A 24,764-nucleotide genomic window follows, 5' to 3' on the forward strand; every position below is an offset into this window, starting at 1 on the left:
AGTGCAGAGCTGACTTCCTTTGCGTCATAAATCGCGAGGGCAGGGGTAACAGGTCTACTTTGCTAGGAGCGATGTTCTTTGCTTAGTGCCCCGACTGCATTTTTATGGCTCAAAAGCATTTTGTCTAGATGGGACCTCCATAACATTTTTTCTGAGAGGCGGATGACGAGATAGTCAAACATGCTGACCCTCTCCAGACATGTCCCTTCAAGAGTGAGATTATTTCTAAAAGATTTGTGGGGGTTAAATCTCATAAACTTGGTCTTAGAAGTGTTTATTACCAGCCCCCTGGAGTTACAAAAAGATTGGAATCTATTCAATAATTTCTGTAGCCCAGCTGGGGTCTTGGAGATCAGCAGTGTGTCATCAGCAAACAGGAGAGTAGGTACCTAATTGTCCGGCAGGGCCGGGGCATCAGCTGGATCTTCCTGTAGAAAGCTAACCACCCCGTTCACGTATAAAGAGAACAGGGTGGGTGCCATCACACAGCCCTGATGTACTCCCCTGTTTACAGGAGTCCTTGCTGTCAGTTGGCCTTGAGACCCCCATCTCACCTGTGCGTAATTGTCCTCATGGAGTCGAATCAATAAGTTGAGGATTAATGGAGGGATGCCCAGATCTCCCAATATTTGCCACATCCTTTTTCTGGGGACCAGATCAGAGGCAGTCTTCATGTCTATAAAGGTTAGATAAAAACTGCCTCTGCCGATCACAACAATTTTCCATTAGATCATGAGAAGCCTAAACCCCTGATCCACCGTTCCGGTGTTGGCCCTGAATACCGCCTGATATTGGGATAGGTTGTCTTCATCCTCGGCCCAGGATTGGATCCTCTGCAGCAGGACCCTGCCAACTACCTTCTGAATTGCGTCAATCAAGCTGCTTGTCTGTAGTTGGCAGAGTCCTGTCTAGCTCCTTTCTTGTAAATCGGACCTACCTCCGGCCCCTTCCATGATTCTGATACTGGGCAACCATTAGAGATAGAATTAATTAGAAGTAAGATATAGCGTGCCCAGATTTGCGGGTCTGCAAGGAACAGGTCTCCAGGGAAGCCGTCAGGTCCTGGGGCTTTAGCAGGGACTATATTGCTTATGGCAGTTTCTTCTTCTGCCAGCTAAAATGGTTCGCTGTTGCTACCATCAGAGGGAGTACGGTGACAAGCGCTTGGCCCTTCCAGGTAAACGTCATTGGGCCCCGAATAAAGTTTCCCAAAGTGATCATGCCAATCCTGGGATGAGATGTGATTGGGGATATGATCTAGATCCCTGTTACCTGCCCGTCTAACAAGATTCCAAAAGACATTATTAAGCCTTGCTATACTAGCATCCTTTAGCTCCTGCCAGCGATTGTCATCCCAATTCAGCTTTGCTTGAAGCAAAGCCGCTTTGTATTCTTTCCTTACGATTTTAATCGCAGGGCAGGTCTTGCTTCTAATTGCTACAACCAATGCCGGCCTCTTGAGTCTGAAATCCTTGGTGTACCATGCCTGCCTGTTTTTTTATTGCACACCAGGTTTGTTGTGTTTACTAAGTACCTGAAAGTATACGGCGATCTGTTCAATTGTGCCTAAATGGATCACAGGGACATTTGTAAGCCTGGATACTCTTACCGTTGCCTCCTGTAGCTCTAGAGTGTTCTTGCTCAAAACGTGCCTTATTCCTTCTATTTTTAAGTCTTGTGCAGCAACCTTGGGCTATTTGAGGGACTTTATGCAATTTGAGGGGTCCACCTCTTTAGTTGATAAATGTGTGGGGGTACTCGAGGGTAGATGAGAGGAGACCCATGGAGTGTTCATAGTCACACAAAGAGGATTATGGTCTCTGTCCGTTGTGTTACCCACTGTCATGTCTATACTGTTTCCCCATAGTCTTTTGTCTAATAAGACATAGTCAATGCGGGAAGGGCAGCTGGGCCTATTATAAGTATTAGCCACTTGGGCATCTGATGTAGTTCTGCTGTTTGCTGCCCTAAGGCCGAATTCAATGAAGAGTGCATTAGGTTGAATAGCTATCTGCGACCATCTTCTTACTGGAGGTAAACGTAATCTAGGGACAGACCATCTTCTATCATCTTCCTCAACCCCAAGCATGTCCTCTGTCCATTTTTCCTTCTGTTCCTCGCTCCTCCGTGCCCATCTCGCTCGCGGTTCCCGCCACTGTTACCTCTACAGCCCCGCCCCCCGTGCTCACTTGCTGACCCCTGCCACCCGCTTCCCCGCTGCTCCTCCCTCCCACCTCCCCTTCAAAATAAAAATCCCCCTCTACCACAGCTCGAGATTGTGGAAAGCAGCTAGATAGGCATTGATCTAATAGCGTAACAATAGGTGAAGTTTACCCCCTACAGTCCCCCTTATGCACACTTTAAAAATGTCAAGCATTTCACCCCGCCTTATGCCCTTGATAGTGAGCCACAGGATGTCAGTCCTCCCACTTTGTTGTACAGTGATACTACAACCCAAGGCGATGTTGACCCAGACAATTAACCCTCCAGAGGGGCACCCTTTTCCCGTAGTGATAGCTGGGGAGTGGTAACAGATATAGCTCGATTTATATATGAGGACCAGACTCCAAGGTTCTTGAAAAACATAAATGTCAAAGCCCTCTATAAGCTCTTTCCAGTGGGGCAAGGACAATTCTTATTAAGCCCGGCAACGTTCAAAGAGATGATCTTTAGCTGTTGTATCTAGTTAGTTAGTATGTAGTTAGATCTCTACTGTGAGTGTCTTGGTAAGGTAACTCAGGGTCTGGTAGCAGAGGGGAAAGATCAGGGGCTATTGAGGGTCCAGATGCTGATGATTTTGGGGAATATGTTCCAATCTAGTTGTATCTAGCTCTGGACCAATGCAAGGGATTAAGTTGTTTTGGGGTCTGCTTTTGGGTGTCAGAGGGGTATCGTGTAGTTCCTGATGTGGTTGAAGTACACTTTGCAGACAATCCACGGTTTCCATTGAGGTCCCTCCTCTAAGGATCCTCAATGGATACTTGATGTGTGACCTGACTGATGGTGTTATAGGAGGTCACCTGAACTGGATGGCTGACCTTGCCAGGTAGGTCACACCCGCTGCAGCTCCACCAGCCTTTGAGTGCCCCTGTGCCCGGTATGCGCTGTGCCCAGTTTTGCTTCTGTTTCCTGTGTGTCCATTCTTTTCCCTCTGTCTCATTCTGTGCCCATTTAGCTTGTTTCTTGTGTTCCCATTTTTCCTTCTGTTCCTCGCTCCTCTGTGCCCATCTCGCTCGCAGTTCCCGCCACTGTTGCCTCTGCAGCCCCGCCACCCGTGCCCACTTGCTGACCCCTGCCACACGCCTCCCCGCTGCTCCTCCCTCCCACCTCCCCTTAAAATGTCGGACACACCGATTGTGCGCCGAAGGCGCGCCTAAGGCAAGCCCGTCTGCGTCCGTCCACGCCTGGACCGTGCCCAGCACCAGAACCCTTGGCCCCCGCACCAGCCATGAAGACAGCCTCCGATAGGACACCAGCACCCTCATCACTCTCAACCCAGGACAAACCCCCACCTGCTGCAGGGCCACCCCAAAGCGCACCCACGGTCCCTTCACCTGCCAGAACTGCAGCTTCTCCTGCATCGAAGACGCAGAGACACCCACCACGACAAAACACAACCAGCTCCGATGCATCCTGATTAACACCCGTTCCGCACGCAAACACGCGTCAAGCTATGGGACCTACTCAACACCGCTTCTCCAGACATTGCCTCCCTGACCAAGACCTGGATGAACGAAGCCTCCTCCCCAGACATTGCAATAGCCATCCCCGACGGATACAAGATCGCCCACAGAGACCGCACCAACGGAGCCGGAGGAGGAATCACCATCGTCCACAAGAAGACCATCAGGGTCTCAACAAACACCGATGACACTCTCAGCACTGCCAAACACATGCCCTTCCAGATCTACACGGACCCCAAGACCACCCCAAGAGGCACCCTCATCTACAGATCACCCGGACCCCGACCACAATTCTGCAACACCATTGCCGACTTCATCAGCACGCACGCACTGACTTCCACCAACTACATCCACCTCGGAGACCTGAATTTACTTCTGGAGACCAACAACGATATCAACTCCTCCATCCTGATAGACAACCTTGCCAACCTCGGACTGGAACAGCTCGTCACGATGCCGACCCACATCGCCGGACACACGCTCAACACCATCTTCTCCTCAAGCCCACACGTCTCCTTCAGCCACGTCTCCGAACCCACCTGGACCGACCACCACTGCATCCACTTCACCTTCCAGAAACCAGTCGCACATCCACGCACCCTACAGATCCCCCGTCGCTGCTGGGGCAAAATCACCGAAGTAGAACTACAGACAAACCTTGCACTCAACCCACCGACCAACCCCGACGATGGCGCACGCACCCTCAGATGATGGATGGACAACTGCGGCAACACTTTAGCCCTGCTGAAAAAACAAACCCTCAAAGACACCAGCAAGAGAGCCAACTGGTTCACCCCATAACTCCTAGCGTCAAAGCGCACGTGCCGGAAGTTAGAGAACATATGGCAATGCGAGAAGTCACTTGGCAGCCGCACAGCCCACAAAGATGCCATCCGCAACCACCACCACCTCATCAGGACCGCCAAGGGGACCTCCTTCAAAGACTGCCTCAACAACAATGCACACAACAGCAAGGAGCTCTTCAACGTCATGAAGGAACTCTCCAACCCCAGCTCCAACGCACACAACATCCTGCCGTCGCAAGCCCTGTGCGACTCCCTCACCACCTTCTTCCACCGCAAGATCGCCGACACCCACGATAGCTTCAACCCCCGGATGACCCCTACAGGCCCCGACACGCAGGAACCACTACACCTCACCGACTACAACCCCCTGACAACCTGGGCCAACGTGCGCATCGAAGGCACAATCAAGACCATGGGCACAATCCACTCCAGCTCACCGTCTGACCCTTTTCCACACCACATCTTCAACAAAGCCGGCAGCTTCATCGCACCCCACCTACACAACATCATCAACCTCTCCTTCAAGACCGCGACCTTCCCTGAAAGCTGGAAACAGGCTGAGATCAACGCCCTACTGAAGAAACCCAAGGTGGACCCGAGCAAACTGAAAAACTTCCGCCCCCTCCCCCTGCTTCCGTTCCCAGCTAAGGTCATCGAGAATCCAGCTACCTCGAAGACAACAGCATCCTGGACCCCTCCCAGTCAGCTTTACACAGCAACCATAGCATCGAGACCGCCCTCATCGCCGCCACAGACGACATCAGGATCCTGTTGAATAACGTCGAGACGGCGGCCCTCATCCTTCTGGACCTCTCCGCCACCTTCAACACTGTTTGCCACCGCACACTACGCACACGACTCCACAACGCAGGGATCCGAGACAAGGCCCTGGACTGGACCTCCTCCTTCCTCTCCGGCAGAACCCAGAGAGTCCGCCTCCCCCCGTTCCGATCCGAAGCCTCCGAGATCATCTGCGGTGTCCCGCAGGGATCCTCCCTCAGCCCGACGCAGTTCAACGTCTACATGGTGCCTCTCGCACGTGTCGCCCGACAGCACGACCTCAACATAATCTCCTATGCTGACGACACGCAACTGATCCTCTCCCTCACCAAGGATCCCCTCACCACCAAATCCAACCTCCACCAGGGAATGAAGGCCGTCGCCGAATGGATGGAGCACAGCCGCCTCAAACTGAACACAGACAAGATGGAGATCCTCATCCTCGGGCCCAAGCCCTAAGCATGGGATAACTCCAGGTGGCCCGCATCACTGGGGACACCCCCCACACCCACCACCCACGCACGCAACCTGGGAGTCATCCTCAACTCGAAACTCATCATAACCAAACAAGTCAACGCTGTCTCCTCCACCTGCTTCAACACCCTCCGTATGCTCTGCAAGATCTACAGATGGATCCCGACAGACATAAGGAATACAGTCACTCAGGCCCTAGTCAGCAGCAGACTCGACTACGGGAAGGCTGTCTACGCCGGAGCCCCGACAAAGCTCATCAACAGACTGCAAAGAATCCAGAATGCCTCTGCACGCCTGATCCGCGACGTCCCGTGACCACATCACCCCCCACCTGAGGAACCTGCACTGGCTCCCTGTTGACAAAAGAATCTCCTTCAAGCTCCTGATCCACGCAGACAAAGCACTCCACAAGACCGGCCCAGCCTATCTCAACAGCCGACTCTCCTTCTACGTACCCAACAGGATACTCCACTCCGCAGACCTCTCCCTGGCTACCGTCCCACGCATCTGTAAATCCACAGCCAGAGGCAAATCCTTCTCCCACAGCGCCGCCAAGACCTGGAACTCCCTCCCCCTCATCCTACGACAAACCGAAGACCTTCTAACCTTCAGGAGACAACTCAAGACATGGCTGTTTGACCAGTAGCAACAGCACCCCCTTCCTCCCCTCCCTTCAGCGCCTTGAAACCCTTGGCGGTATGTAGTGCGCTTTACAAATTAATTGATTGATTTATTGATTGAGGAGCCAGAGGGGCAACTACGGTACTCCAGTACGAGAAGATTTTCAGCCAGATCGGCCTTGGTCAGGGTGAGCTCAATGCAGTTAAGAGGTTGGGTAGGTGACGTGCTTCTCCCAGCCTTAATGATATCCTGTCATATAACTGAGCAACAACCCCTAACGTGGCGGATCTAGCAAATTGTTTTATTAATTAAGGAGTCTTCACTTTCATAGCTGCCCATTGGGTCTAACTTGGGAACATTTACCATGAGAATTGTTTGCGCCTGCCAAGGGGGAGGAGTTGCTGGAGGAATCCTATGATCTTTTACAAGGTGGCGTGTAACTAATTGTGGAGTTGATGGTCTGATTCGATTATTAGGGGCCTGAGAGGGAACATAATTATGATGGTTGTCTTTGGAATTGTCGGCATGTTTGGTCTTTGAGGTTGTTAGAACCTGCTTAGAGGTCATTGGGGTAGTTAAAGAGGGACCATTCCCTATTAGACCTCCCTCATTATGGAAGGATGGGCAAGCTCCGTTAGCCTGTCTGCAACTCCAGCGCCTGAAACAACAAAATTACACCCTCGCAAGACCTCTGCGACTCACTCGCCTCGTTCTTTCACCGCAAGATCGCCGACATACATAACAGCTTTGGTGCACAGTCCACGGACCCAACCACCGAACCAGCGCCGCCCACCACCACCCTCTGCACCGGTCAGCACTGAAGACACCACCCGCATGATGAACACCACCCATTCTGGCTCCCCAACCGACCCCTGTCCACACCACATCTTCAACAAAGCAGACACCATCATCGCACCCCATCTCCGGGAAATCATTAACTGCTCCTTCACATCCGCCACCTTCCCGGAGAGCTGGAAACATGCTGAGCTCAGCGCCCTCCTGAAGAAACCCACCGCGGACCCCACGGACCTCAAGAACTTCCACCCCATCTCGGTCCTGCCTTTTCCAGCCAAAGTCATCGAGAAGACTGTCAACAAACACCTCTCCGCCTTCCTCGAGATAAACGGATCCCTCAACCCCTCACAGTCCGGCTTCCGAGCAAACCACAGCACCGAGACCTCCCTCATCGCAGCTACCGACGACATCAGGTCCCTGCTCGACAAAGGGGAAACAGCCGCCCTCATCCTCCTAGACCTCTCTGCTGCCTTCGACACCGTATGCCACTGCACCCTAGTACAGCGCCTCAGCAACACCGGAATCCAAGGAACGGCCTTGGAGTGGATCATCTCGTTCCTCACCGGAAGAACCCAGAGAGTCCGCCTCCCCCGTTCCGTTCCGCGGCCACCGAAGTCATCTGCGGAGTTCCGCAAGGATCCTCGCCCACCCTCTTCAACATCTACATGAGCCCCCTTGCAGCCATCGCACGCCAACACAACCTCAACATCATCTCCTACGCTGACGACACCCAGCTGATACTCTCCCTCACCAACGACCCCACCACCGCCAGAACCAGCCTCCAGGAAGGAATGAAAGACTTCGCGGAATGGATGAAGCTCAGCCGTCTGAAACTGAACTCAGACAAGACGGAAGTCCTCATTCTGGGACCTTCCCCCTCTGCCTGGGATGACTCCTGGTGGCCCCCGGCCCTGGGCTCGGCCCCCAAGCCAACATACCATGCACGCAACCTGGGCTTCATCCTGGACTCCTCGCTCACAATGACCAAACAAGTCAACGCCGTCTCGTCATCCTGTTTCAACACCCTGCGCATGCTCCATAAGATCTTCCGGTGGATCCCCACTGAAACCAGGAAGACGGTCACTCCACGACACGGGCCCCAAATACCTCAACATCTGCCTCACATTCTACACACCCACCCGCCAGCTTCGATCCGCCAGCCTCGCCCTCGCCTCCGTCCTACGAATCCGCAGAACCACCGCCGGAGGAAGATCCTTCTCCTACCTGGCGGCCAAGACATGGAACTCCCTCCCCACCCACCTTCGGCTGACCCAGGACCATCTCTCCTTTAGGAAGCAACTCAAGACCTGGCTGTTCGAGCAGTAGCGTCTCCCCCTCCTCCCAGCGCCTTGAGATCCTAGCGGGTGAGTAGCGCGCTTTACAAATTTTGCTGATTGATTGATTGATTGCTCATGTGGGGGTGCACAGTCAGCTTATGCTTCTGAGGTGTATACTTTGGGATAGGAGTCTGACCGTAATGATGAGCTCTTCAATAATATTTCTCATAGTTCCTATCTCTGACTTTAAGGAGCTAACAAGCTGAAAGCTATTGTAGGGTGTTGGAATCTCCCCTTTGCTAAACTCAGTTGAAGTTGTGTGGAGTGCTTGCGACATCTCTACCCTAGGGGTTTCAGGCATATCTGGCAAAGCCGCAAACCTGTTTGAGCAAATAGTTGGGGGGTCGCATGGGCTATCACCGATACACATTGGGATTTTGGCAGGTTGAGAGGAAGAATCATAGGAGGAGGGGTTATTGGCATGGGCTGCACCAAGTACAGGTGATGCATCTTTGCTATGTGTTGCTACTCCTTTGTCGGGGGGGGCTTCTGGAACATTGAAGGAATGGTGGATGGGTGGGGTGGGCTAACATTTTAGGGGGGATTGAATGTTGGTGCGGGGACTATTGATTCCACTTCTAGAATGCCTCTGCATTCGTGGATGAGAGCGTCAATTCTGTCCATCATGCAGTTGTTGGCGGCGTGCTTTTAACCTTTCTTTGCCTTTTTCTCCTTCCTGACCCCCCCGTTAGAGCCACTTCCCGCTACCCCTCCTTCCATCGCTTTCCTTTTGACCATCTTTTAACCCTCTTGGAGGATAATGTAATTACAGTACTTTCTGTCCCCCCAAGGGGTGTGTGCCCCCAATGCCCAAAGTCAATTGTTTTAATCGAAAATAAATATTTACTATGTCCATAAGCCCAACACAAAGTTTGTAATAATGGTGTCCAACAGATATTCTCAATGAATGAAAAGTCCCCAATACAAGCTTTGTTCCTAGAACAGTACCTTAACCAGTTGCGAATAGTTCTGACTCGTGGCTCAACGAGTGGATGTTAGAGAGGTGGCCCTGCCCTGCCTATTCCTGGCGATGATGGGCAAGGGCGGGCCCGCCCTTTGCCTGGGCACAGCCCGCACGTGTCCCGCACCGCATGGGTGAGGCAGCATTTTATAGCGCGATGGAGGCATCTCCACCTCACCTGTGGCAGCGGTGACGTGGTGGGAAACATCCACATTGCACCCTGAGACTTCGAGTCCCACCAGGGTGAATAACAGCCCATGAAGAGTGGAAGACCGGGCAGATGGCCGCAAATAGTTGGGAGTGTAGCACCCTGGGCTTAGGCTCCCACCAGGGTGTTGAGGACACGAGAGATGGCCAACCAAGTCCACAGGCAGACAGCGTCCATAATAGGCATGCACACTGTACAATCTTCTTCTTTGAAATGCGGCCCAAATTCCTCCATCATGCATCATGAAGAATCCAGAACGGTATGGACACAACAGGATAACATAAAAACTCCATAAATAATGATGAAGCTGCATTGCAGAACCATGGAGGGAAGAACACTCAGCTTGAACAAACTTTCAGGTGATGAAAATCGACATAGAATTGATCTACTGGGTATTATCTGATATTAAAGAGGAATGTTAGTACATCCTCCACAGCCAACTGTAAAGACCGAAAAGCTATTAATAACATATGAACATATTCAATGAACGTATAAATAAACTGTTAACTTCTTAATTCTTTTAATTTTAATTTTATTACACACACATCCATCTCTTGGGATAGGAGGGTGGGATGTTAGCCTCCGTGTCTTTAATGAAATTCAGATACTCATAGTATATAATGAGGAGAATCGCTATTTCATTACAAGACCGGAGGTTACCATTATGCATGTTGGTAGTTCTGTAAAAACACATCTGAGATGTGCTTGAACCATTTACAATATGTTTTGCAAAGGTAACAGAGTTTGACCAAATCAGCGGCCCTAAGGATGTAATTCAGTCTGCCACCCCTCCAGGAGGACTGACTAGCCATAGCGCCTCTTATAGAGTGGGCTTGAAACTTATTAAGGTCAACACCTGCTAAGCGCATAGTCCATTTAACCCATCTCGCTATTCGTGAACAGGTCCCAGCTCTACAGGGCTATAAAGTGTTCTACAAATTAAATAAATAGTTGAATAACACCATCCGGGCAATGGTCACACATTCTGGTGTCATACCCCTTCATACAATCAACCAAACACAGGGGCATATTACCAACCAATAGAGATAATTTTTGTCTCTAACTTGTTTAGAGACAAAAATTATCGCCGCACATCGGCAATTTTTATCGCAGATAAACCTTGCTATTAGCAAGGTTTATCGCAAATGCGATAAAAAACGGCCGCAATGCATGAATATCGCTGAAAAGTCAGCGATATTCATGCATTATCGAGCAAATGCTCTTAGCCATGTTATCCACCTCCCATTGGTTAACATGGCTAAGAACTGCTCAGGGCAGGTGTTAGCTTTTGGAGATATTCGCGCTTAGCGCGAATATCTCCAAAAGTTGGTAATAGGAGATAGCGATGTTAGCGACTGTTTCCAGTCGCTAACATCTTGGCACGCCCACTTTGCATGTCATTAGTGATAAATATCACTGACATGCAAAGCGGGGCCCAAGATGGTCGCTATCTCCTATTAGCTGTCGCTAACTGGTGTTAGCGACAGCTTGGTAATAGGGAGATAATTTTATCTCCGCTTTCTTGGCTTTTAAAGCCAAAAAAGCGGAGATAACCCTCCTTGATAATATGCCCCACAATCCTTTGCATGATTCAAAATTGGGATTGTAAATGGTATCAGACATTGTTTTAATCTTTCTAATGATCTCACAATTCACTCCAAAGGTGTCATAAACTATGTTGCTTACCTCTACATCTTTAACATTTGAAACACGTCGACAGGAAATCAGACAGAGTAAAGAAGCTAGCTTCATATAAAGCATTTTCTTACTCAACAGTGCATTACGTGGTCAAGAAGTGAATAGGTCCAGAACCAGATTCATGTCCCAAAGAGTCTCGTACTTGGGGGGTCTCCTTAATCTGATACTCTTAAGAATTCTATACACCATGAAATGTTTTCCCAAGACTCCTTCTATTTACCAAAGCATGGCCAGCTGAGACTGCACACCTATAGCAATTAAGAGTTCTGTAACTAGGTCCCTTATCATACTGCTCTCCTAAAGAATTAGCAAATTCAACTATCGGTGCCTCCACTGGATCCAAATCCCTCTCCAAGCACCAACACACCCATGTTTTCCATATTTACTTGTATCTACTGCGGCACCTGGAGTCCAGTACTCTTCAAGGAGCTCCTCAGCTCTTCCTGAAATTTCTGAAATTTCCTTGAATCTCCTGATACCTTTTAGGCAAGATCAGAGGGTGCTCCCTGTCACCCACAGCTCTTGAGAGACCTTTCTCTGCGGGCAGAAGAAAGTGAATGTTGTAGGCCAGTTCCAAAGACATTGGAAACCATGCTTGAGATAGCCAAAAGGGAGTTATCAAAACTAGAGACCATGGGCCAGATGCATCAAGCATCCATTTTGCGATTCCTTATTAGCGAAAAATAAGGAATCGCTAATAAGGAATAGCAAAACGGAATGCATCAAGAAATCACTACAAAAATAGCAATTTCTTAGAATTCCTTAATTGCGACTCGCAAATTGCGAGTCGCAATTAAGGAATACCTCCCCATTCATTCCTATGGGCCTAGAGGCCCATAGGAATGAATGGGAAGACAATCTCATTTGCGAATCGCAATTAGCGATTCGCAAATTGAGATTGCGATTTCAAGGGTGCAGGGGTGTCCAAAGGACACCCTGTTGCACCCCTGAATTTGATCTGTGCACATATGTTGTGCACACACATGCCCTTAGGGCATGTGTGTGTGCAACATGAAACTTTGAAAAATGCCCTTTAGGGCATTTCTCAAAGTTTTTGCAAATTACCATGAAGTTGTACTTCGTGGTAATTTGCGTGCCCTATTAGCGAATTCGCTATTTTTGAAACTTTCATGCATTGCATTTAAGGAATTTCAATTTGAGATTCCTTAAATGCAAACAATCGCAATTTAGCGAATTCTCTATTTGCGATTTTTGCATTTGGGATGATGCATCCCAAATGCAAAAATACCGGTCGCAAAGGGGCAGATTCTGAGAATCTGCCCCTTTGCGACCGGTTTTTAGCTTGATGCATCTGGCCCCATACCTCCTTGCTCACTTTCTGAATGACCCTCTGAATCAATGCAAAGGGAGGGAAGGCATAAGTGTGAGCTCCTTTCCAGGGTTGCAGGTAGGCGTTCACCGCCAGAGCACCCCGTCTGGCTTCCAGATGAAATATCTCTTCAGATGAAAGGTGAGCCAGCTCACAAACAAATCTAATCTCGGTGCACCACATAGGTGGCATAGATTTTTGAAGAGGGATTCTTTCAGCTTCCAACTGCTGTACTCCCTTAAAAATCTGGAATTCCAATTGCCCGATATATTGGTTTCTCCGGTAAGGTATTCCACCCTGAGGTTGATCTTGTGCTCCAGACAGAATATCCAATACCTCATGGCCACCTCTGATATGTCTAAAGATTTCATACCCCCAAACGATTTATTTAGGCCACAGCCGAAACACTGTCCATCTTCAGCAGGACAGTTCTGCCCTGCAAAGAATGCTTGAAACTCATCAAAGCGTAAAGCCCTGTGATTAACTCCAGAATGTTTATATGATAGTATCTCACCATGTGGGACCACAGTCCCCCTGTATTTTGGCTTCCCAGATGAGCACCCCAGCCAAGTACACTTGCATCTGATTCAAGAATGTAATCTGGAGAGGGCCCAAAGATTGCTCATCTGCTCCAGGCATCCAGGCTGTCCAGCCACCAACCCAACTCCAATCTGGCCTCCTGATCCAGGAAAACCCTGACCCCATTCCACAAATCTTCTCTCAGCACTCTCGCTTTTATTCTCTGTAAAACACAATAGTGTAAAAGGCCCTTTCTCAAGGTTAAGGAGCCTTGCCTTAGGGTGAATCGAATTTCCTTGCAAATTTTGGAAATCTTCTTCAGTGGTAAGAGCATCACAGCCTTTAATGTGTCTATAGTGAAGCCCAGGAACTCTAGAGATCTTGAGGTAATCAAAACAGATTTTTCCCTGTTTATAATGAAGGCCAAACTCTGCAGGAGATATAAAACCATATCAAAACTCTTTAGAATCTATGATTGAAATATTAAGAGGATATTGTCCAGATAGACAATGAGATGTACTCCCCTCTCTCTGTGAAAACACACAACCGCTCTCATTACTTTGGTAAAACACCAAGTGCCGAAGAGAGTCTAAAGGGAAGTGCCTGGAGTTGAAAACTGGAGGAAATATTAGCACTCGTTGGCCACGGGGATGGTGAAGTAGGCATTTTTGAAGCCCAATTTCACCATCCAGTCCCTTTCCAACAGTATATCCTTCAAAAGATGGATACCCTCCATCTTGAAATGACTGTATACAAAAAACCTGTTAAAATCTCTGAGGTTTATTACCAGTCTCCAACCTTTGTCTTTCTTTTCTACCAGAAAGCGAGTACTTACAAAAACCATGTGATGCAATCAAACCACTATTTTAACCCCCTTTTTTAACAAGGAGGTTACATCTTCTTCCACCACCTTCTGTTGGTCTAAAGATAGATCTAGTTCTCTCGGGGACTAAGCCTGATGTGGCAGCTCCAGGAAGTCTATTCTGAACCCATGAACGGTTTCCAAAACCCAAGGATCCAGAGTAATTGACTCCAAGGCATGGGAAAAGAACCTGGAGTGATGCCCCACATTGTTCTGGTAAAAGGAGGAATGTTTGTACTCACTCTGAAAGTTGCTTGCACACTATCCACAGGCCCAGAATCCTCTTGCATGAAAACCTCATCTACGCAGGGGATAGAAAGGTGGTGACATTCCCGGCTGATAACCCCTACCAGAGCCACTTTGTCTGTAATAGGGCCTATAAGAAGCTCGGCCAGCAAAATGACGCCTTCTTCTGACCTGTCCAAAAACACCTTGGTTGAAGACTTTTCTCATACTAGTTTGGGCTTTGTCTAGGGCCATAAAAGAAGCAACATATTTCCCTAAAGACGTAATCATGCCTCCCCCCAAAAGAACGGTACAAAAGGGGGTGGTGATGGACGGAGCATCTGAATCAATCAAACACTCACACCCAGTCAAAAGATCTGGGTTTAATCCATCACCGTTCTTTAGCCCACTCTGCCACCCCAGTTCAGACATGGCTATGTGCAAATCAGTCTGACCCTGTGCCTCATGGGAACAGTCTAGCCCGAACTGCCAAGCCATGTCTTCCCTGGACCGGAGACAAGCTTCCGAGGACCGGTTTCTGGCATTCCAGCCGTCTTCAGCCCGGCTTGCTTGAATCCAGTGGCAAAGTGAGCAAGAGACTCACGTCTGAGCATACCCTGCCACACTTATGGCGGCCAAAAAGCGGTACAAAAGGGGGTGGTGATGGACGGATCATCTGAATCAATCAAACACTCACACCCAGTCAAAAGATCTGGGTTTAATCCATCACCGTTCTTTAGCCCACTCTGCCACCCCAGTTCAGACATGGCTATATGCAAATCAGTCTGACCCTGTGCCTCATGGGAACAGTCCAGCCCGAACTGCCAAGCCATGTCTTCCCTGGACCGGAAACAAGCTTCCGAGGACCGGTTTCTGGCATTCCAGCCGTCTTCAGCCCGGGGGTGGCCGAGTGAGCTAAAGAATAGTGATGGATTAAACCCAGATCAGTTGACTGGGGGTGAGTGTTTGATTTGCTCAAACGCTTCGTCCATCATCCCCTTTTGTATCGCTTTGTTCGCCCTAAGTGTGGCAGGGTATGCTCAGACGTGAGTCCCTTGCTCACTTGGCCACTGGATTCAAGATAGCCTGGCTGATGAGGATTATGAATCCGAAACCGGTCCCAGGATGCTTGTTTCCGGTCCAGGGAAGAAATGGCTTTGCAATTCGGGCTGGACTGTTCCCATGAGGCACAGGGTCAGACTGATTTGCATATAGCCATGTCTGAACTGGGGTGGCCGAGTTAGCTAAAGAATGGCGATGGATTAAACCCAGATCAGTTGACTGGGCTGAGTGTTTGATTTGCTCAAACGCTCGGTCCATCATCCCCTTTTGTATCGCTTTGTTCGCCCTAAGTGTGTCAGGGTATGCTCAGACGTGAGTCCCTTGCTCACTTGGCCACTGGATTCAAGATAGCCTGGCTGATGAGGATTATGAATCCGAAACCGGTCCCAGGATGCTTGTTTTCTGGCAGGGAAGACATGGCTTGGCAGTTCGGGCTGGACTGTTCCCATGAGGCACAGGGTCAGACTGATTTGCATATAGCCATGTCTGAACTGGGGTGGCCGAGTGAGCTAAAGAATGGTGATGGATTAAACCCAGATCAGTTGACTGGGGGTGAGTGTTTGATTTGCTCAAACGCTCCGTCCATCATCCCTTTTTGTATCGCTTTGTTCGCCCTAAGTGTGGCAGGGTATGCTCAGACGTGAGTCCCTTGCTCACTTGGCCACTGGATTGAAGATAGCCTGGCTGATGAGGATTATGAATCCGAAACCGGTCCCAGGATGCTTGTTTCCGGTCCAGGGATGACATGGCCTGGCAGTTCGGGCTGGACTGTTCCCATGAGGCACAGGGTCAGACTGATTTGCATATAGCCATGTCTGAACTGGGGTGGCCGAGTGCGCTAAAGAATAGTGATGGATTAAACCCAGATCAGTTGACTGGGGGTGAGTGTTTGATTTGCTCAAACGCTCCGTCCATCATCCCCTTTTGTATCGCTTTGTTCACCCTAAGTGTGGCAGGGTATGCTCAGACGTGAGTCCCTTGCTCACTTGGCCACTGGATTCAAGATAGCCTGGCTGATGAGGATTATGAATCCGAAACCGGTCCCAGGATGCTTGTTTCCGGTCCAGGGAAGACATGGCTTGGCAGTTCGGGCTGGACTGTTCCCATGAGGCACAGGGTCAGACTGATTTGCATATAGCCATGTCTGAACTGGGGTGGCCGAGAGAGCTAAAGAATGGTGATGGATTAAACCCATATCAGTTGACTGGGGGTGAGTGTTTGATTTGCTCAAACGCTCCGTCCATCATCCCCTTTTGTATCGCTTTGTTCGCCCTAAGTGTGGCAGGGTATGCTCAGACGTGAGTCCCTTGCTCACTTGGCCACTGGATTCAAGATAGCCTGGCTGATGAGGATTATGAATCCGAAACCGGTCCCAGGATGCTTGTTTCCGGTCCAGGGAAGACATGGCTTGGCAGTTAGGGCTGGACTGTTCCCATGAGGAACAGGGTCAGACTGATTTGCATATAGCCATGTCTGAACTGGGGTGGCCGAGTGAGCTAAAGAATGGTGATGGATTAAACCCAGATCAGTTGACAGGGGGTGAGTGTTTGATTTGCTCAAACGCTCCGTCCATCATCCCCTTTTGTATCGCTTTGTTCCCCCTAAGTGTGGCAGGGTATGCTCAGACGTGAGTCCCTTGCTCACTTGGCCACTGGATTCAAGATAGCCTGGCTGATGAGGATTATGAATCCGAAACCGGTCCCAGGATACTTGTTTCCGGTCCAGGGAAGACATGGCTTGGCAGTTCGGGCTGGACTGTTCCCATGAGGCACAGGGTCAGACTGATTTGCATATAGCCATGTCTGAACTGGGGTGGCCGAGTGAGCTAAAGAATGGTGATGGATTAAACCCAGATCAGTTGACTGGGGGTGAGTGTTTGATTTGCTCAAACGCTCCGTTCATCATCCCCTTTTGTATCGCTCCCCCAAAAAGAAGGCCCTTGGGGATCTCAGAAGGTTCTTTAACCGCGAGGTCACCCATTTTAGGATTTAATTTTGTTAAAATAAGCCTTTGTCATTTGGCGTTATACTAGCGTTGGCGTTAGCTAAAAGGATTTAGGCCCTCTCACTTCAACACCTGAGAAAAATAACATCCACTGCGGTCTCGTTGACATGGGACTCCTCTGCCATTTCCAATATCGTTGTGAGGTGTTCTAAGACATTAAGAAGGCAATCCTGGCAGACCTGAAGGGATCCCTCCATCCATTTTCTAGGATATCTACCTAGTTTGCAGAAAAAGGTAATCAACTCTGGGTCTAGATTGGGAGTCAGACAGACCTTCTCTTGAATCACAGGTCTTGAGCACTCCTCTCGCAGGACATTGCATGCCTCTTTTTCAAGGTGATTCCTGATCTATTTATTAATGAAATTGCCCACATGATCTTGGGGCCACCATTCAGCACTCCTGGGATGCCTAATATTATTAGTGGAGAACATCTCTTGACCCAAAGGATCTGAAACTAGTCCCTCAAGCTTCGGAAGGGGCTTCCTCATCTGTAAAGAGGCCATCAACATCCAGGTCACCCTGATCTAGATTAAATCTGTATATTCATCAAGGGCTTACTCATTCTGTGACCCAACTTCTTCCATGACTGTCCTACGCCTTCTGTGGAGCACCAAAGACAGATGTGGCAAATTGGGCACCCTTCAAATGTTTTCCACATAGGGCACCCAATATCTTTGAGATGCTTTGCTCTCCTGAATTTTTTGAGGAGCTTAGACCTCCATTTTAGTTTGAGGTGCTTAGACCTCTAACCTGTTTCGAGGTGCTTGAACCTCCTGTAAAGCACATGGAAGAGTGACCCTCAATGTTTTCAATCTCTCTTGACATTTCCCCATCTTTCTTACCACCATCAGAGTCTCCACCTGCTTCAGAATCTAGCTCGATTTCATCATCGGAAACGAAGGGCCTCTTATTGGCCACAACCTGGTGTAAGATTTTGAGCACGGAAGTGTGCAGTTTTATCTTGAATAATCTTTTTAATTGTATCCTCATTAAAATTTGAAAGGGTCCTGGACAAACATGTTAACAGGAGAATATTATGAGAGGTGTCTTGAGGTAAAGGAATTCTTCTATCCAAATACACACTAATCTATATAAATATTAATAAAGCCCAGTAAAATATTCTGCAAAGGTTAAAGTCATACCAAAATGTGAAACATTTCAAATTAAATCAGGAATGATCCTAACATGAGTTAGAAGGCTAGCTGATCCCTAGAGAGTTTGCAACTGTCAATATTCCTTGATACGTTATGGTGCCTCAAGTAATCAGCTGTGCAAACAATCAGCAATGATGGAATCACGTAAATCTTTGGGCCACGATGGGCCATTGCCCATTAAATTCCTGTAACCGGATTCTCTCGAAGCGTCAAGCCCCTTTTCAGCATCGAGAGAAATGCGGCCTAAAGTGGAGACGAGCACCAGCAGATCTGAATCCCTGCGGTCCCGAGCCTCATAAGCAATGCAGACAGAAATGGAGGAATGCGTAGGGCCAGCACAGCCAGAGCCCCGAGTGCAGCCTGCACACCGAGCCGGCGCAGCCAATGCCCTGTGCTGCTGATAGTCTTCATGTAACAACGCGTTGGAAGACACTGGTCCACCGGCACCTTTGCAGAGATTCAAAGATGTTGAGCGCCCAGGGACACGTACAGCGTGGCAGAGAAAAGGGGGAAATAAATGACCGGAAAGTGGTCACTGTATGAAGGGGATTACAAGGTTTCCATAAATTGAAAACTATAAGGATAACAAACACAAGGTAAGGACGAATAATAAAATAGTTTACACCTATGATAAGCACACTGGAAAAGGTTTGTACTGTGTGTCTGCCTATTATGGATTAGCAGTATTCTGCTACTGGATAGTTTTCCTTATGATGTAATACTTTAAAGTGGCTGTGTGGAGTTTGAATTAAAGGAATAACGGATAATGGTAGACTCTGTTCTTGTACTTAACCCCTTCAGTGTTCATGACGGAATGGGTCCGTCATGAGCACAAGTTCTAGTGTGCTCATGATGGAACCATTCCATCATGAGCACATGCTCAGGAAATCCCTCTGGTGCAGACAGCAGAGGGTTTTCCCTTTTTTGCCTGGGGAGGTGGGGAAGAGCTTCCCCAACCTCCCCAGGCATTATTTGGTATTTCATTGCAATGACGATCTCACGCATGGCACGCTATCGTCATTGCAATGAATTCGAAACTGAAACAATTTCAGTTTCTCAGTTTCTGTGCTTGTGGGGCTATCTCAGCCCCCGAGCACGGACAAAGATGGGAGAGATTTCGTTGGAAAGGGGAGAATCTCCCCGTTCCAATGGTACCCTTCCCCAGTGGATCCCTGCTTGGGTTTCACCCCAGGAGGGCGGTCCCAAAGCAGGGATCCACTCACTAGCGCCAGGAAGGGGGATAGGCCTTTGCCCCCCTATATTCGCTTGGTGGCTACAGACTTTCTGCCCATGCCGGGGGGACGGAAAGCCCACTAGACACTAGGGATTATTTATTTTATTGACATTGGGGTGGACGCTGCGCAAAAAGGGCATGGCAATGCCCACACCCCCCCAGAGAAATGTAAGTCTTTCTGTCCCCCCGGGGGGCAGATGGGGGCCGTAGCGCCCAATTTCCCCCCGGGGGTCAGAAAGCCCACTAGGAACCAGGGATTTGTTTTATTGGCTTTGGGGTGGGGGGGTGCCCAAAAAGGGTATGGCAATGCCCCCATCCCCTCAAAGAAAATGTCAGTCTTTCTGCCCCCCTCAGGGGCAGATGGGGGTAGTAGCGCCTAATCTGTCCCCTGGGTGGCAGAAAGCTCACTAGGAACAATGGGCCCGATTCACCGAACTAACTTAAGACAAAATCCTAAACTTACTACCATTTTCGTATTCACAGAAGGCACTTACTCATTTTGGTATTCACAGAAGACACTTACTCATTTCGGTATTCACAGAAGTTAAGAGTCCTAACTTTAGGACTCCTAAATGCCTTCTGTGAATACCGAAAGTCCTAAAGTTAAGATTTTTCTCAGTTTAGGAGTAGTAAAGTTAGGACTCCTAACTTTAGGACTCCTAAAATGTCTTCTGTGAATACTGAAAGTCTTAAAATGAGGATTTGTCTCAATTTAGTAGTAGTAAAGTTAGGACTCCTAACTTTAGGACTCCTAAATGCCTTCTGTGACTACCGAAAGTCTTAAAATTAGGATTTTTCTCAATTTAGTTGTAGTAAAGTTAGGACTCCTAACTTTAGGACTCCTAAATGCCTTCTGTGAATACCGAAAGTCTTAAAATTAGGATTTTTCTCAGTTTAGTAGTAGTAAAGTTAAGAAAAATCCTAATTTTAAGACTTTTGGTATTCACAGAAGGCATTTAGGAGTCCGAAAGTTAGAAGTCCTAACTTTACTACTACTAAATTGAGAAAAATCCTAATTTTAAGACTTTCGTTATTCACGGCAGGCATTTAGGAGTTCTAAAGTAAAGAGTCCTAACTTTACTACTACTAAACTGAGAAAACCCCCAATTTTAAGTCTTTCGGTATTCACAGAAGGTATTTAGGAGTCCAAAAGTTAGGAGTCCTAACTTTACTACTACTAAATTAGGAAAAATCCTAATTTTAAGACTTTCGGTATTCACAGAAGCCATTTAGGAGTCCTAAAGTTATGAGTCTTAACTTTACTACTACTAAATTGAGAAAAATCCTAACTTTAAGACTTTCGGTATTCACAGAAGGCATTTAAGAGTCCTAAAGTTAGGACTCCTAACTTCTGTGAATACCGAAATGAGTAAGTGCCTTCTGTGAATACCAAAATGAGTAAGTGCCTTCTGTGAATACCAAAATGGTAGTAAGTTTAGGATTTTGTCTTAAGTTAGTTCTGTGAATCGGGCACCATGGATTTTCTTTTTATTGACGTTGGAGTGGGGGCTTCCCAAAAAGGGCATGGCAATGCCTCCACCCCCCAAAGAAATGTCAGTCTTTCGGCCCCCCCTGGGGGACAGATGGGGCAATAGCCCCCAATCTGTCCCCCGGGGGGACCCAAAGCCCACTAGAAACCAAGGATTATTTTTTTTATTGACGTTGGGGTGGGGGCTGCCCAAAAAGGGCATGGCAATGCCCGCCCCCCAGAGAAATGTAAGTCCTAGATGGCTGCTGAATCGGGACCAAAAACTCAGATGCCCCATATGTATCTGAAAATGACCTGGTTTTGGAAGGGGGGGTCCCATGAGTTTGTGGCCCAGGGCTCGGCAGTCATCTAGAGAAACCTACCAAACCCACACATTTCTGAAAACAAGAGACCCAGGGGAGTCCAGGGATGTATGTCTTGCATGGACACCCCAACGTTTTCCTACCCAGAATCCCTGAATACCTCAAATTTAGTTGAAAAAAACACTTTTTTCTCAAATTTCTGTGTGGGAAAGTTCTGGACTCTACGTGGATCCACAAATTTCCTACCACCCAGCGTTTCCCCGGGTCTCTGAATAATTATTATACCTCACTCGTGGGTGGGCCATGTAGCCGTGACAGGCAAGGGCCCAAAACGTATTGAGGAGACATCAAAATTACCTCCCACAAAACAACCTGGTTTTGCAAGGGGGTGACCTGGGTTTTTGGTCCCGGGCTCGGTGGCCATCTTGGAAAATTACCAAACCCACACATTTCTGAACACTAGACACCTGGGGGGGTCCCGCGAGGTGTAGCTTGCGTGGGTTCCTCAACATTTTCCTACCCAGAATCCCCTGCAAACCTCAAGTTTAGTTGAAAAAAATCTCTTTTTTCTCAAATTTCTGTGTGGGAAAGTTATGGAATCTACGTGGACCCACCCAGCATTCCCCCAGGTCTCCCGATAAAAATGGTAGCTCACTCGCGTGGCTGGGTCAAGTATCCGCAACAGGTAAGGGCCCAAAACGTATTGAGGAGACATCAAAATGACCTATCACAAAAGAACCTGGTTTTGCAAGTGGGGGTGACCTGGGTTTTTGGCCCCGGGCTCGTTGGCCATCTTGGAAAATAACCAAACCCACACATTTCCAAAAACTAGACACCCAGGGAATCCAGCGAGGTATGGCTTGCGTGGGTCCCCCAACGTTTTCTTACCCAGAATGCCCTGCAAACCTCACATTTCGCTGAAAATTTCACTTTTTCCTCAAATTTCTGTGTGGGAAAGTTCTGGTATCTATGCGGATCCACAAATTTCCTAACACCCAGCATTCCCCCAGGTCTCTCGATAAAAATTATACCTCACTCGCGTGGGTGGGTCAAGTACCCGCGGAAGGCACGGGCCCAAAACGTATTGAAGAGACATCAAAATTACCTATCACAAAACAACCTGGTTTTGCAAGGTGGGTGACCTGGGTTTTTGGCCCAGGCTCGGTGGCCATCTTGGAAAACTAACAAACCCACAACATTTCTGAAAACTAGACACCCAGGGGATTCGAGCAAGGTATGGCTTGAGTGGTTCCCCCAACATTTTCCTACCCAGAATGCCCTGTAAACCTCACATTTCGCTGAAAGATTCACTTTTTTCTCAAATTTCTGTGTGGGAAAGTTCTGGAATCTACGTGGATCCACAAATTTCCTACAACCCAGCATTCCCCCAGGTCTCCCGATAAAAATGGTACCTCACTCGCATGGGGGGGTTCAAGGACCCACAACAGGCCCGGGCCCAAAACCTAAATTGTAGTGTGTCCACGTTGCGTTTTGTGCCATTTCCTGTCACGGGCACTAGGCCTACCCACGCAAGTGAGGTACCATTTTTCTCAGAAGACTTTGGGAAACGCAGGGTAGGTAGAATTTAGTGGATCCACCCAGATTCCAGAATTTTCCACCACAGAAATGTGAGGAAAATGTGTTTTTTTGTCAATGTTTTAGGTTTGCAAGAGATTCTGGGTAACAGAACCTGGTGAAAGCCAGTCTAGTCACCCCATCCTGGATTTCCCTGGGTGTTTAGTTTTCAAAAATGTATAGGTTTGACAGGTTTCCCTAGGTGCCGGCAGAGCTAGGGTTAAAAAAACCACAGCTAGGCACTTTGCAAAAAAAGGGTTGTTTTTCACTGTGAAATTGTGGTGTGTACACGTTGCAGTTTGCGCCATTTCCTGTCACGGGCACGAGACCTACCCACACAAGTGAGGTACCATTTTTCTTGGAAGACGTTGGGAAAAGCAGGGTGGGTGGAATTTTGTGAATCCACGCAGATTCCAGAACTTGCCATCACAGAAATGTGATGAAAATGTGTTTTTTTTTTTTTATTTAGGTTTACAAGGGATTCTGGGTAACAGTACTTGGTGAGAGCCAGTCTAGTTACCCCATCCTGGATTCCCCCGTGTGTCTAGTTTTTAAAATGTATAGGTTTGCTAGGTTTCCCTAGTGCCGGCAGAGCAAGGGTTAAAAAACTACAGCTAGGCACTTTGCAAAAAAAGGGTCATTTTTCACTGTGAAAATGTGGTGTGTCAATGTTGCGTTTTGTGCCATTTCCTGTCACGGGCACTAGGCCTACCCACACAAGTGAGGTACCATTTTTCTCAGAAGACTTTGGGAAAGGCAGGGTAGGTGGAATTTTGTGGATCCACCCAGATTCCAGAACTTTCCACCACAGAAATGTGAGGAAAATTTGTTTTTTTGTCAATGTTTTAGGTTTGCAAAGGATTCTGGGTAACAGAACCTGGTGAAAACCAGTCTAGTTACCCCATCCTGGATTTCCCTGAAATGTATAGGTTTGCTAGGTTTCCCTAGGTGCCGGCAGAGCTAGGGTTAAAAAACCACAGCTAGGCACTTTGCAAGAAAGGGTTGTTTTTCACTGTGAAATTGTGGTGTGTCTACATTGCATTTTGTGCTGTTTCCTGTCGCGGGCTCTAGGCATACCCACACAAGTGAGGTACAATTTTTCTCAGAAGACTTTGGGAAGCGCGGGGTGGGTGGTAATTTGTGGATCCACGCAGATTCCAGAACTTTCCACCACAGATATGTGAGGAAAATGTGTTTTTTTGTTAATTTTTTAGGTTTGCAAGGGATTCTGGGTAACAGACCCTGGTGAGAACCAGTTAAGTCACCCAATCCTGGATTCCCCTGGGTGTCTTCTTTCCAAAAATGTATAGGTTTGCTAGGTTTCCCTAGGTACCGGCAGAGCTAGGGTTCAAAAACTACAGCTAGGCACTATGCAAAAAAGGGTCATTTTTCACTGTGAAAATGTGGTGTGTCCAAGTTGCAGTTTGCGCCATTTCCTGTCACGGGAACTAGACCTACCCACACAAGTGAGGTACCATTTTTCTCGATAAACTTTGGGGAACACGGGGTGGGTGGAATTTTGTGGATCGACGCAGATTTCAGAACTTTCCACCACAGAAATTTGAGGAAAATTAGTTTTTTTGTCAATGTTTTAGGTTTGCAGGGGATTCTGGGTAACAGAACTTGGTGAAAGCCAGTCTAGTCA

The 24,764-nt window shown here is 48.2% G+C and overlaps 1 protein-coding gene across 1 annotated transcript in view; it reads left to right on the forward strand.

Annotated features, from left to right (window-relative positions):
* The first annotated feature begins 1,119 nt into the window (after positions 1–1,119).
* Positions 1,120–24,764, forward strand: part of LOC144762544 (amine sulfotransferase-like) — a 698,038-nt gene continuing 674,393 nt past the window's right edge. The window contains exon 1 of the mRNA XM_078647775.1: positions 1,120–1,177. Within this exon, the coding sequence (XP_078503901.1) occupies positions 1,120–1,177 (58 nt within the window). The remainder of the gene's footprint in view (positions 1,178–24,764) is intronic.

Source organism: Lissotriton helveticus, chromosome 6 (genome assembly GCF_964261635.1).
Source record: "Lissotriton helveticus chromosome 6, aLisHel1.1, whole genome shotgun sequence".
Taxonomy (NCBI): domain Eukaryota; kingdom Metazoa; phylum Chordata; class Amphibia; order Caudata; family Salamandridae; genus Lissotriton; species Lissotriton helveticus.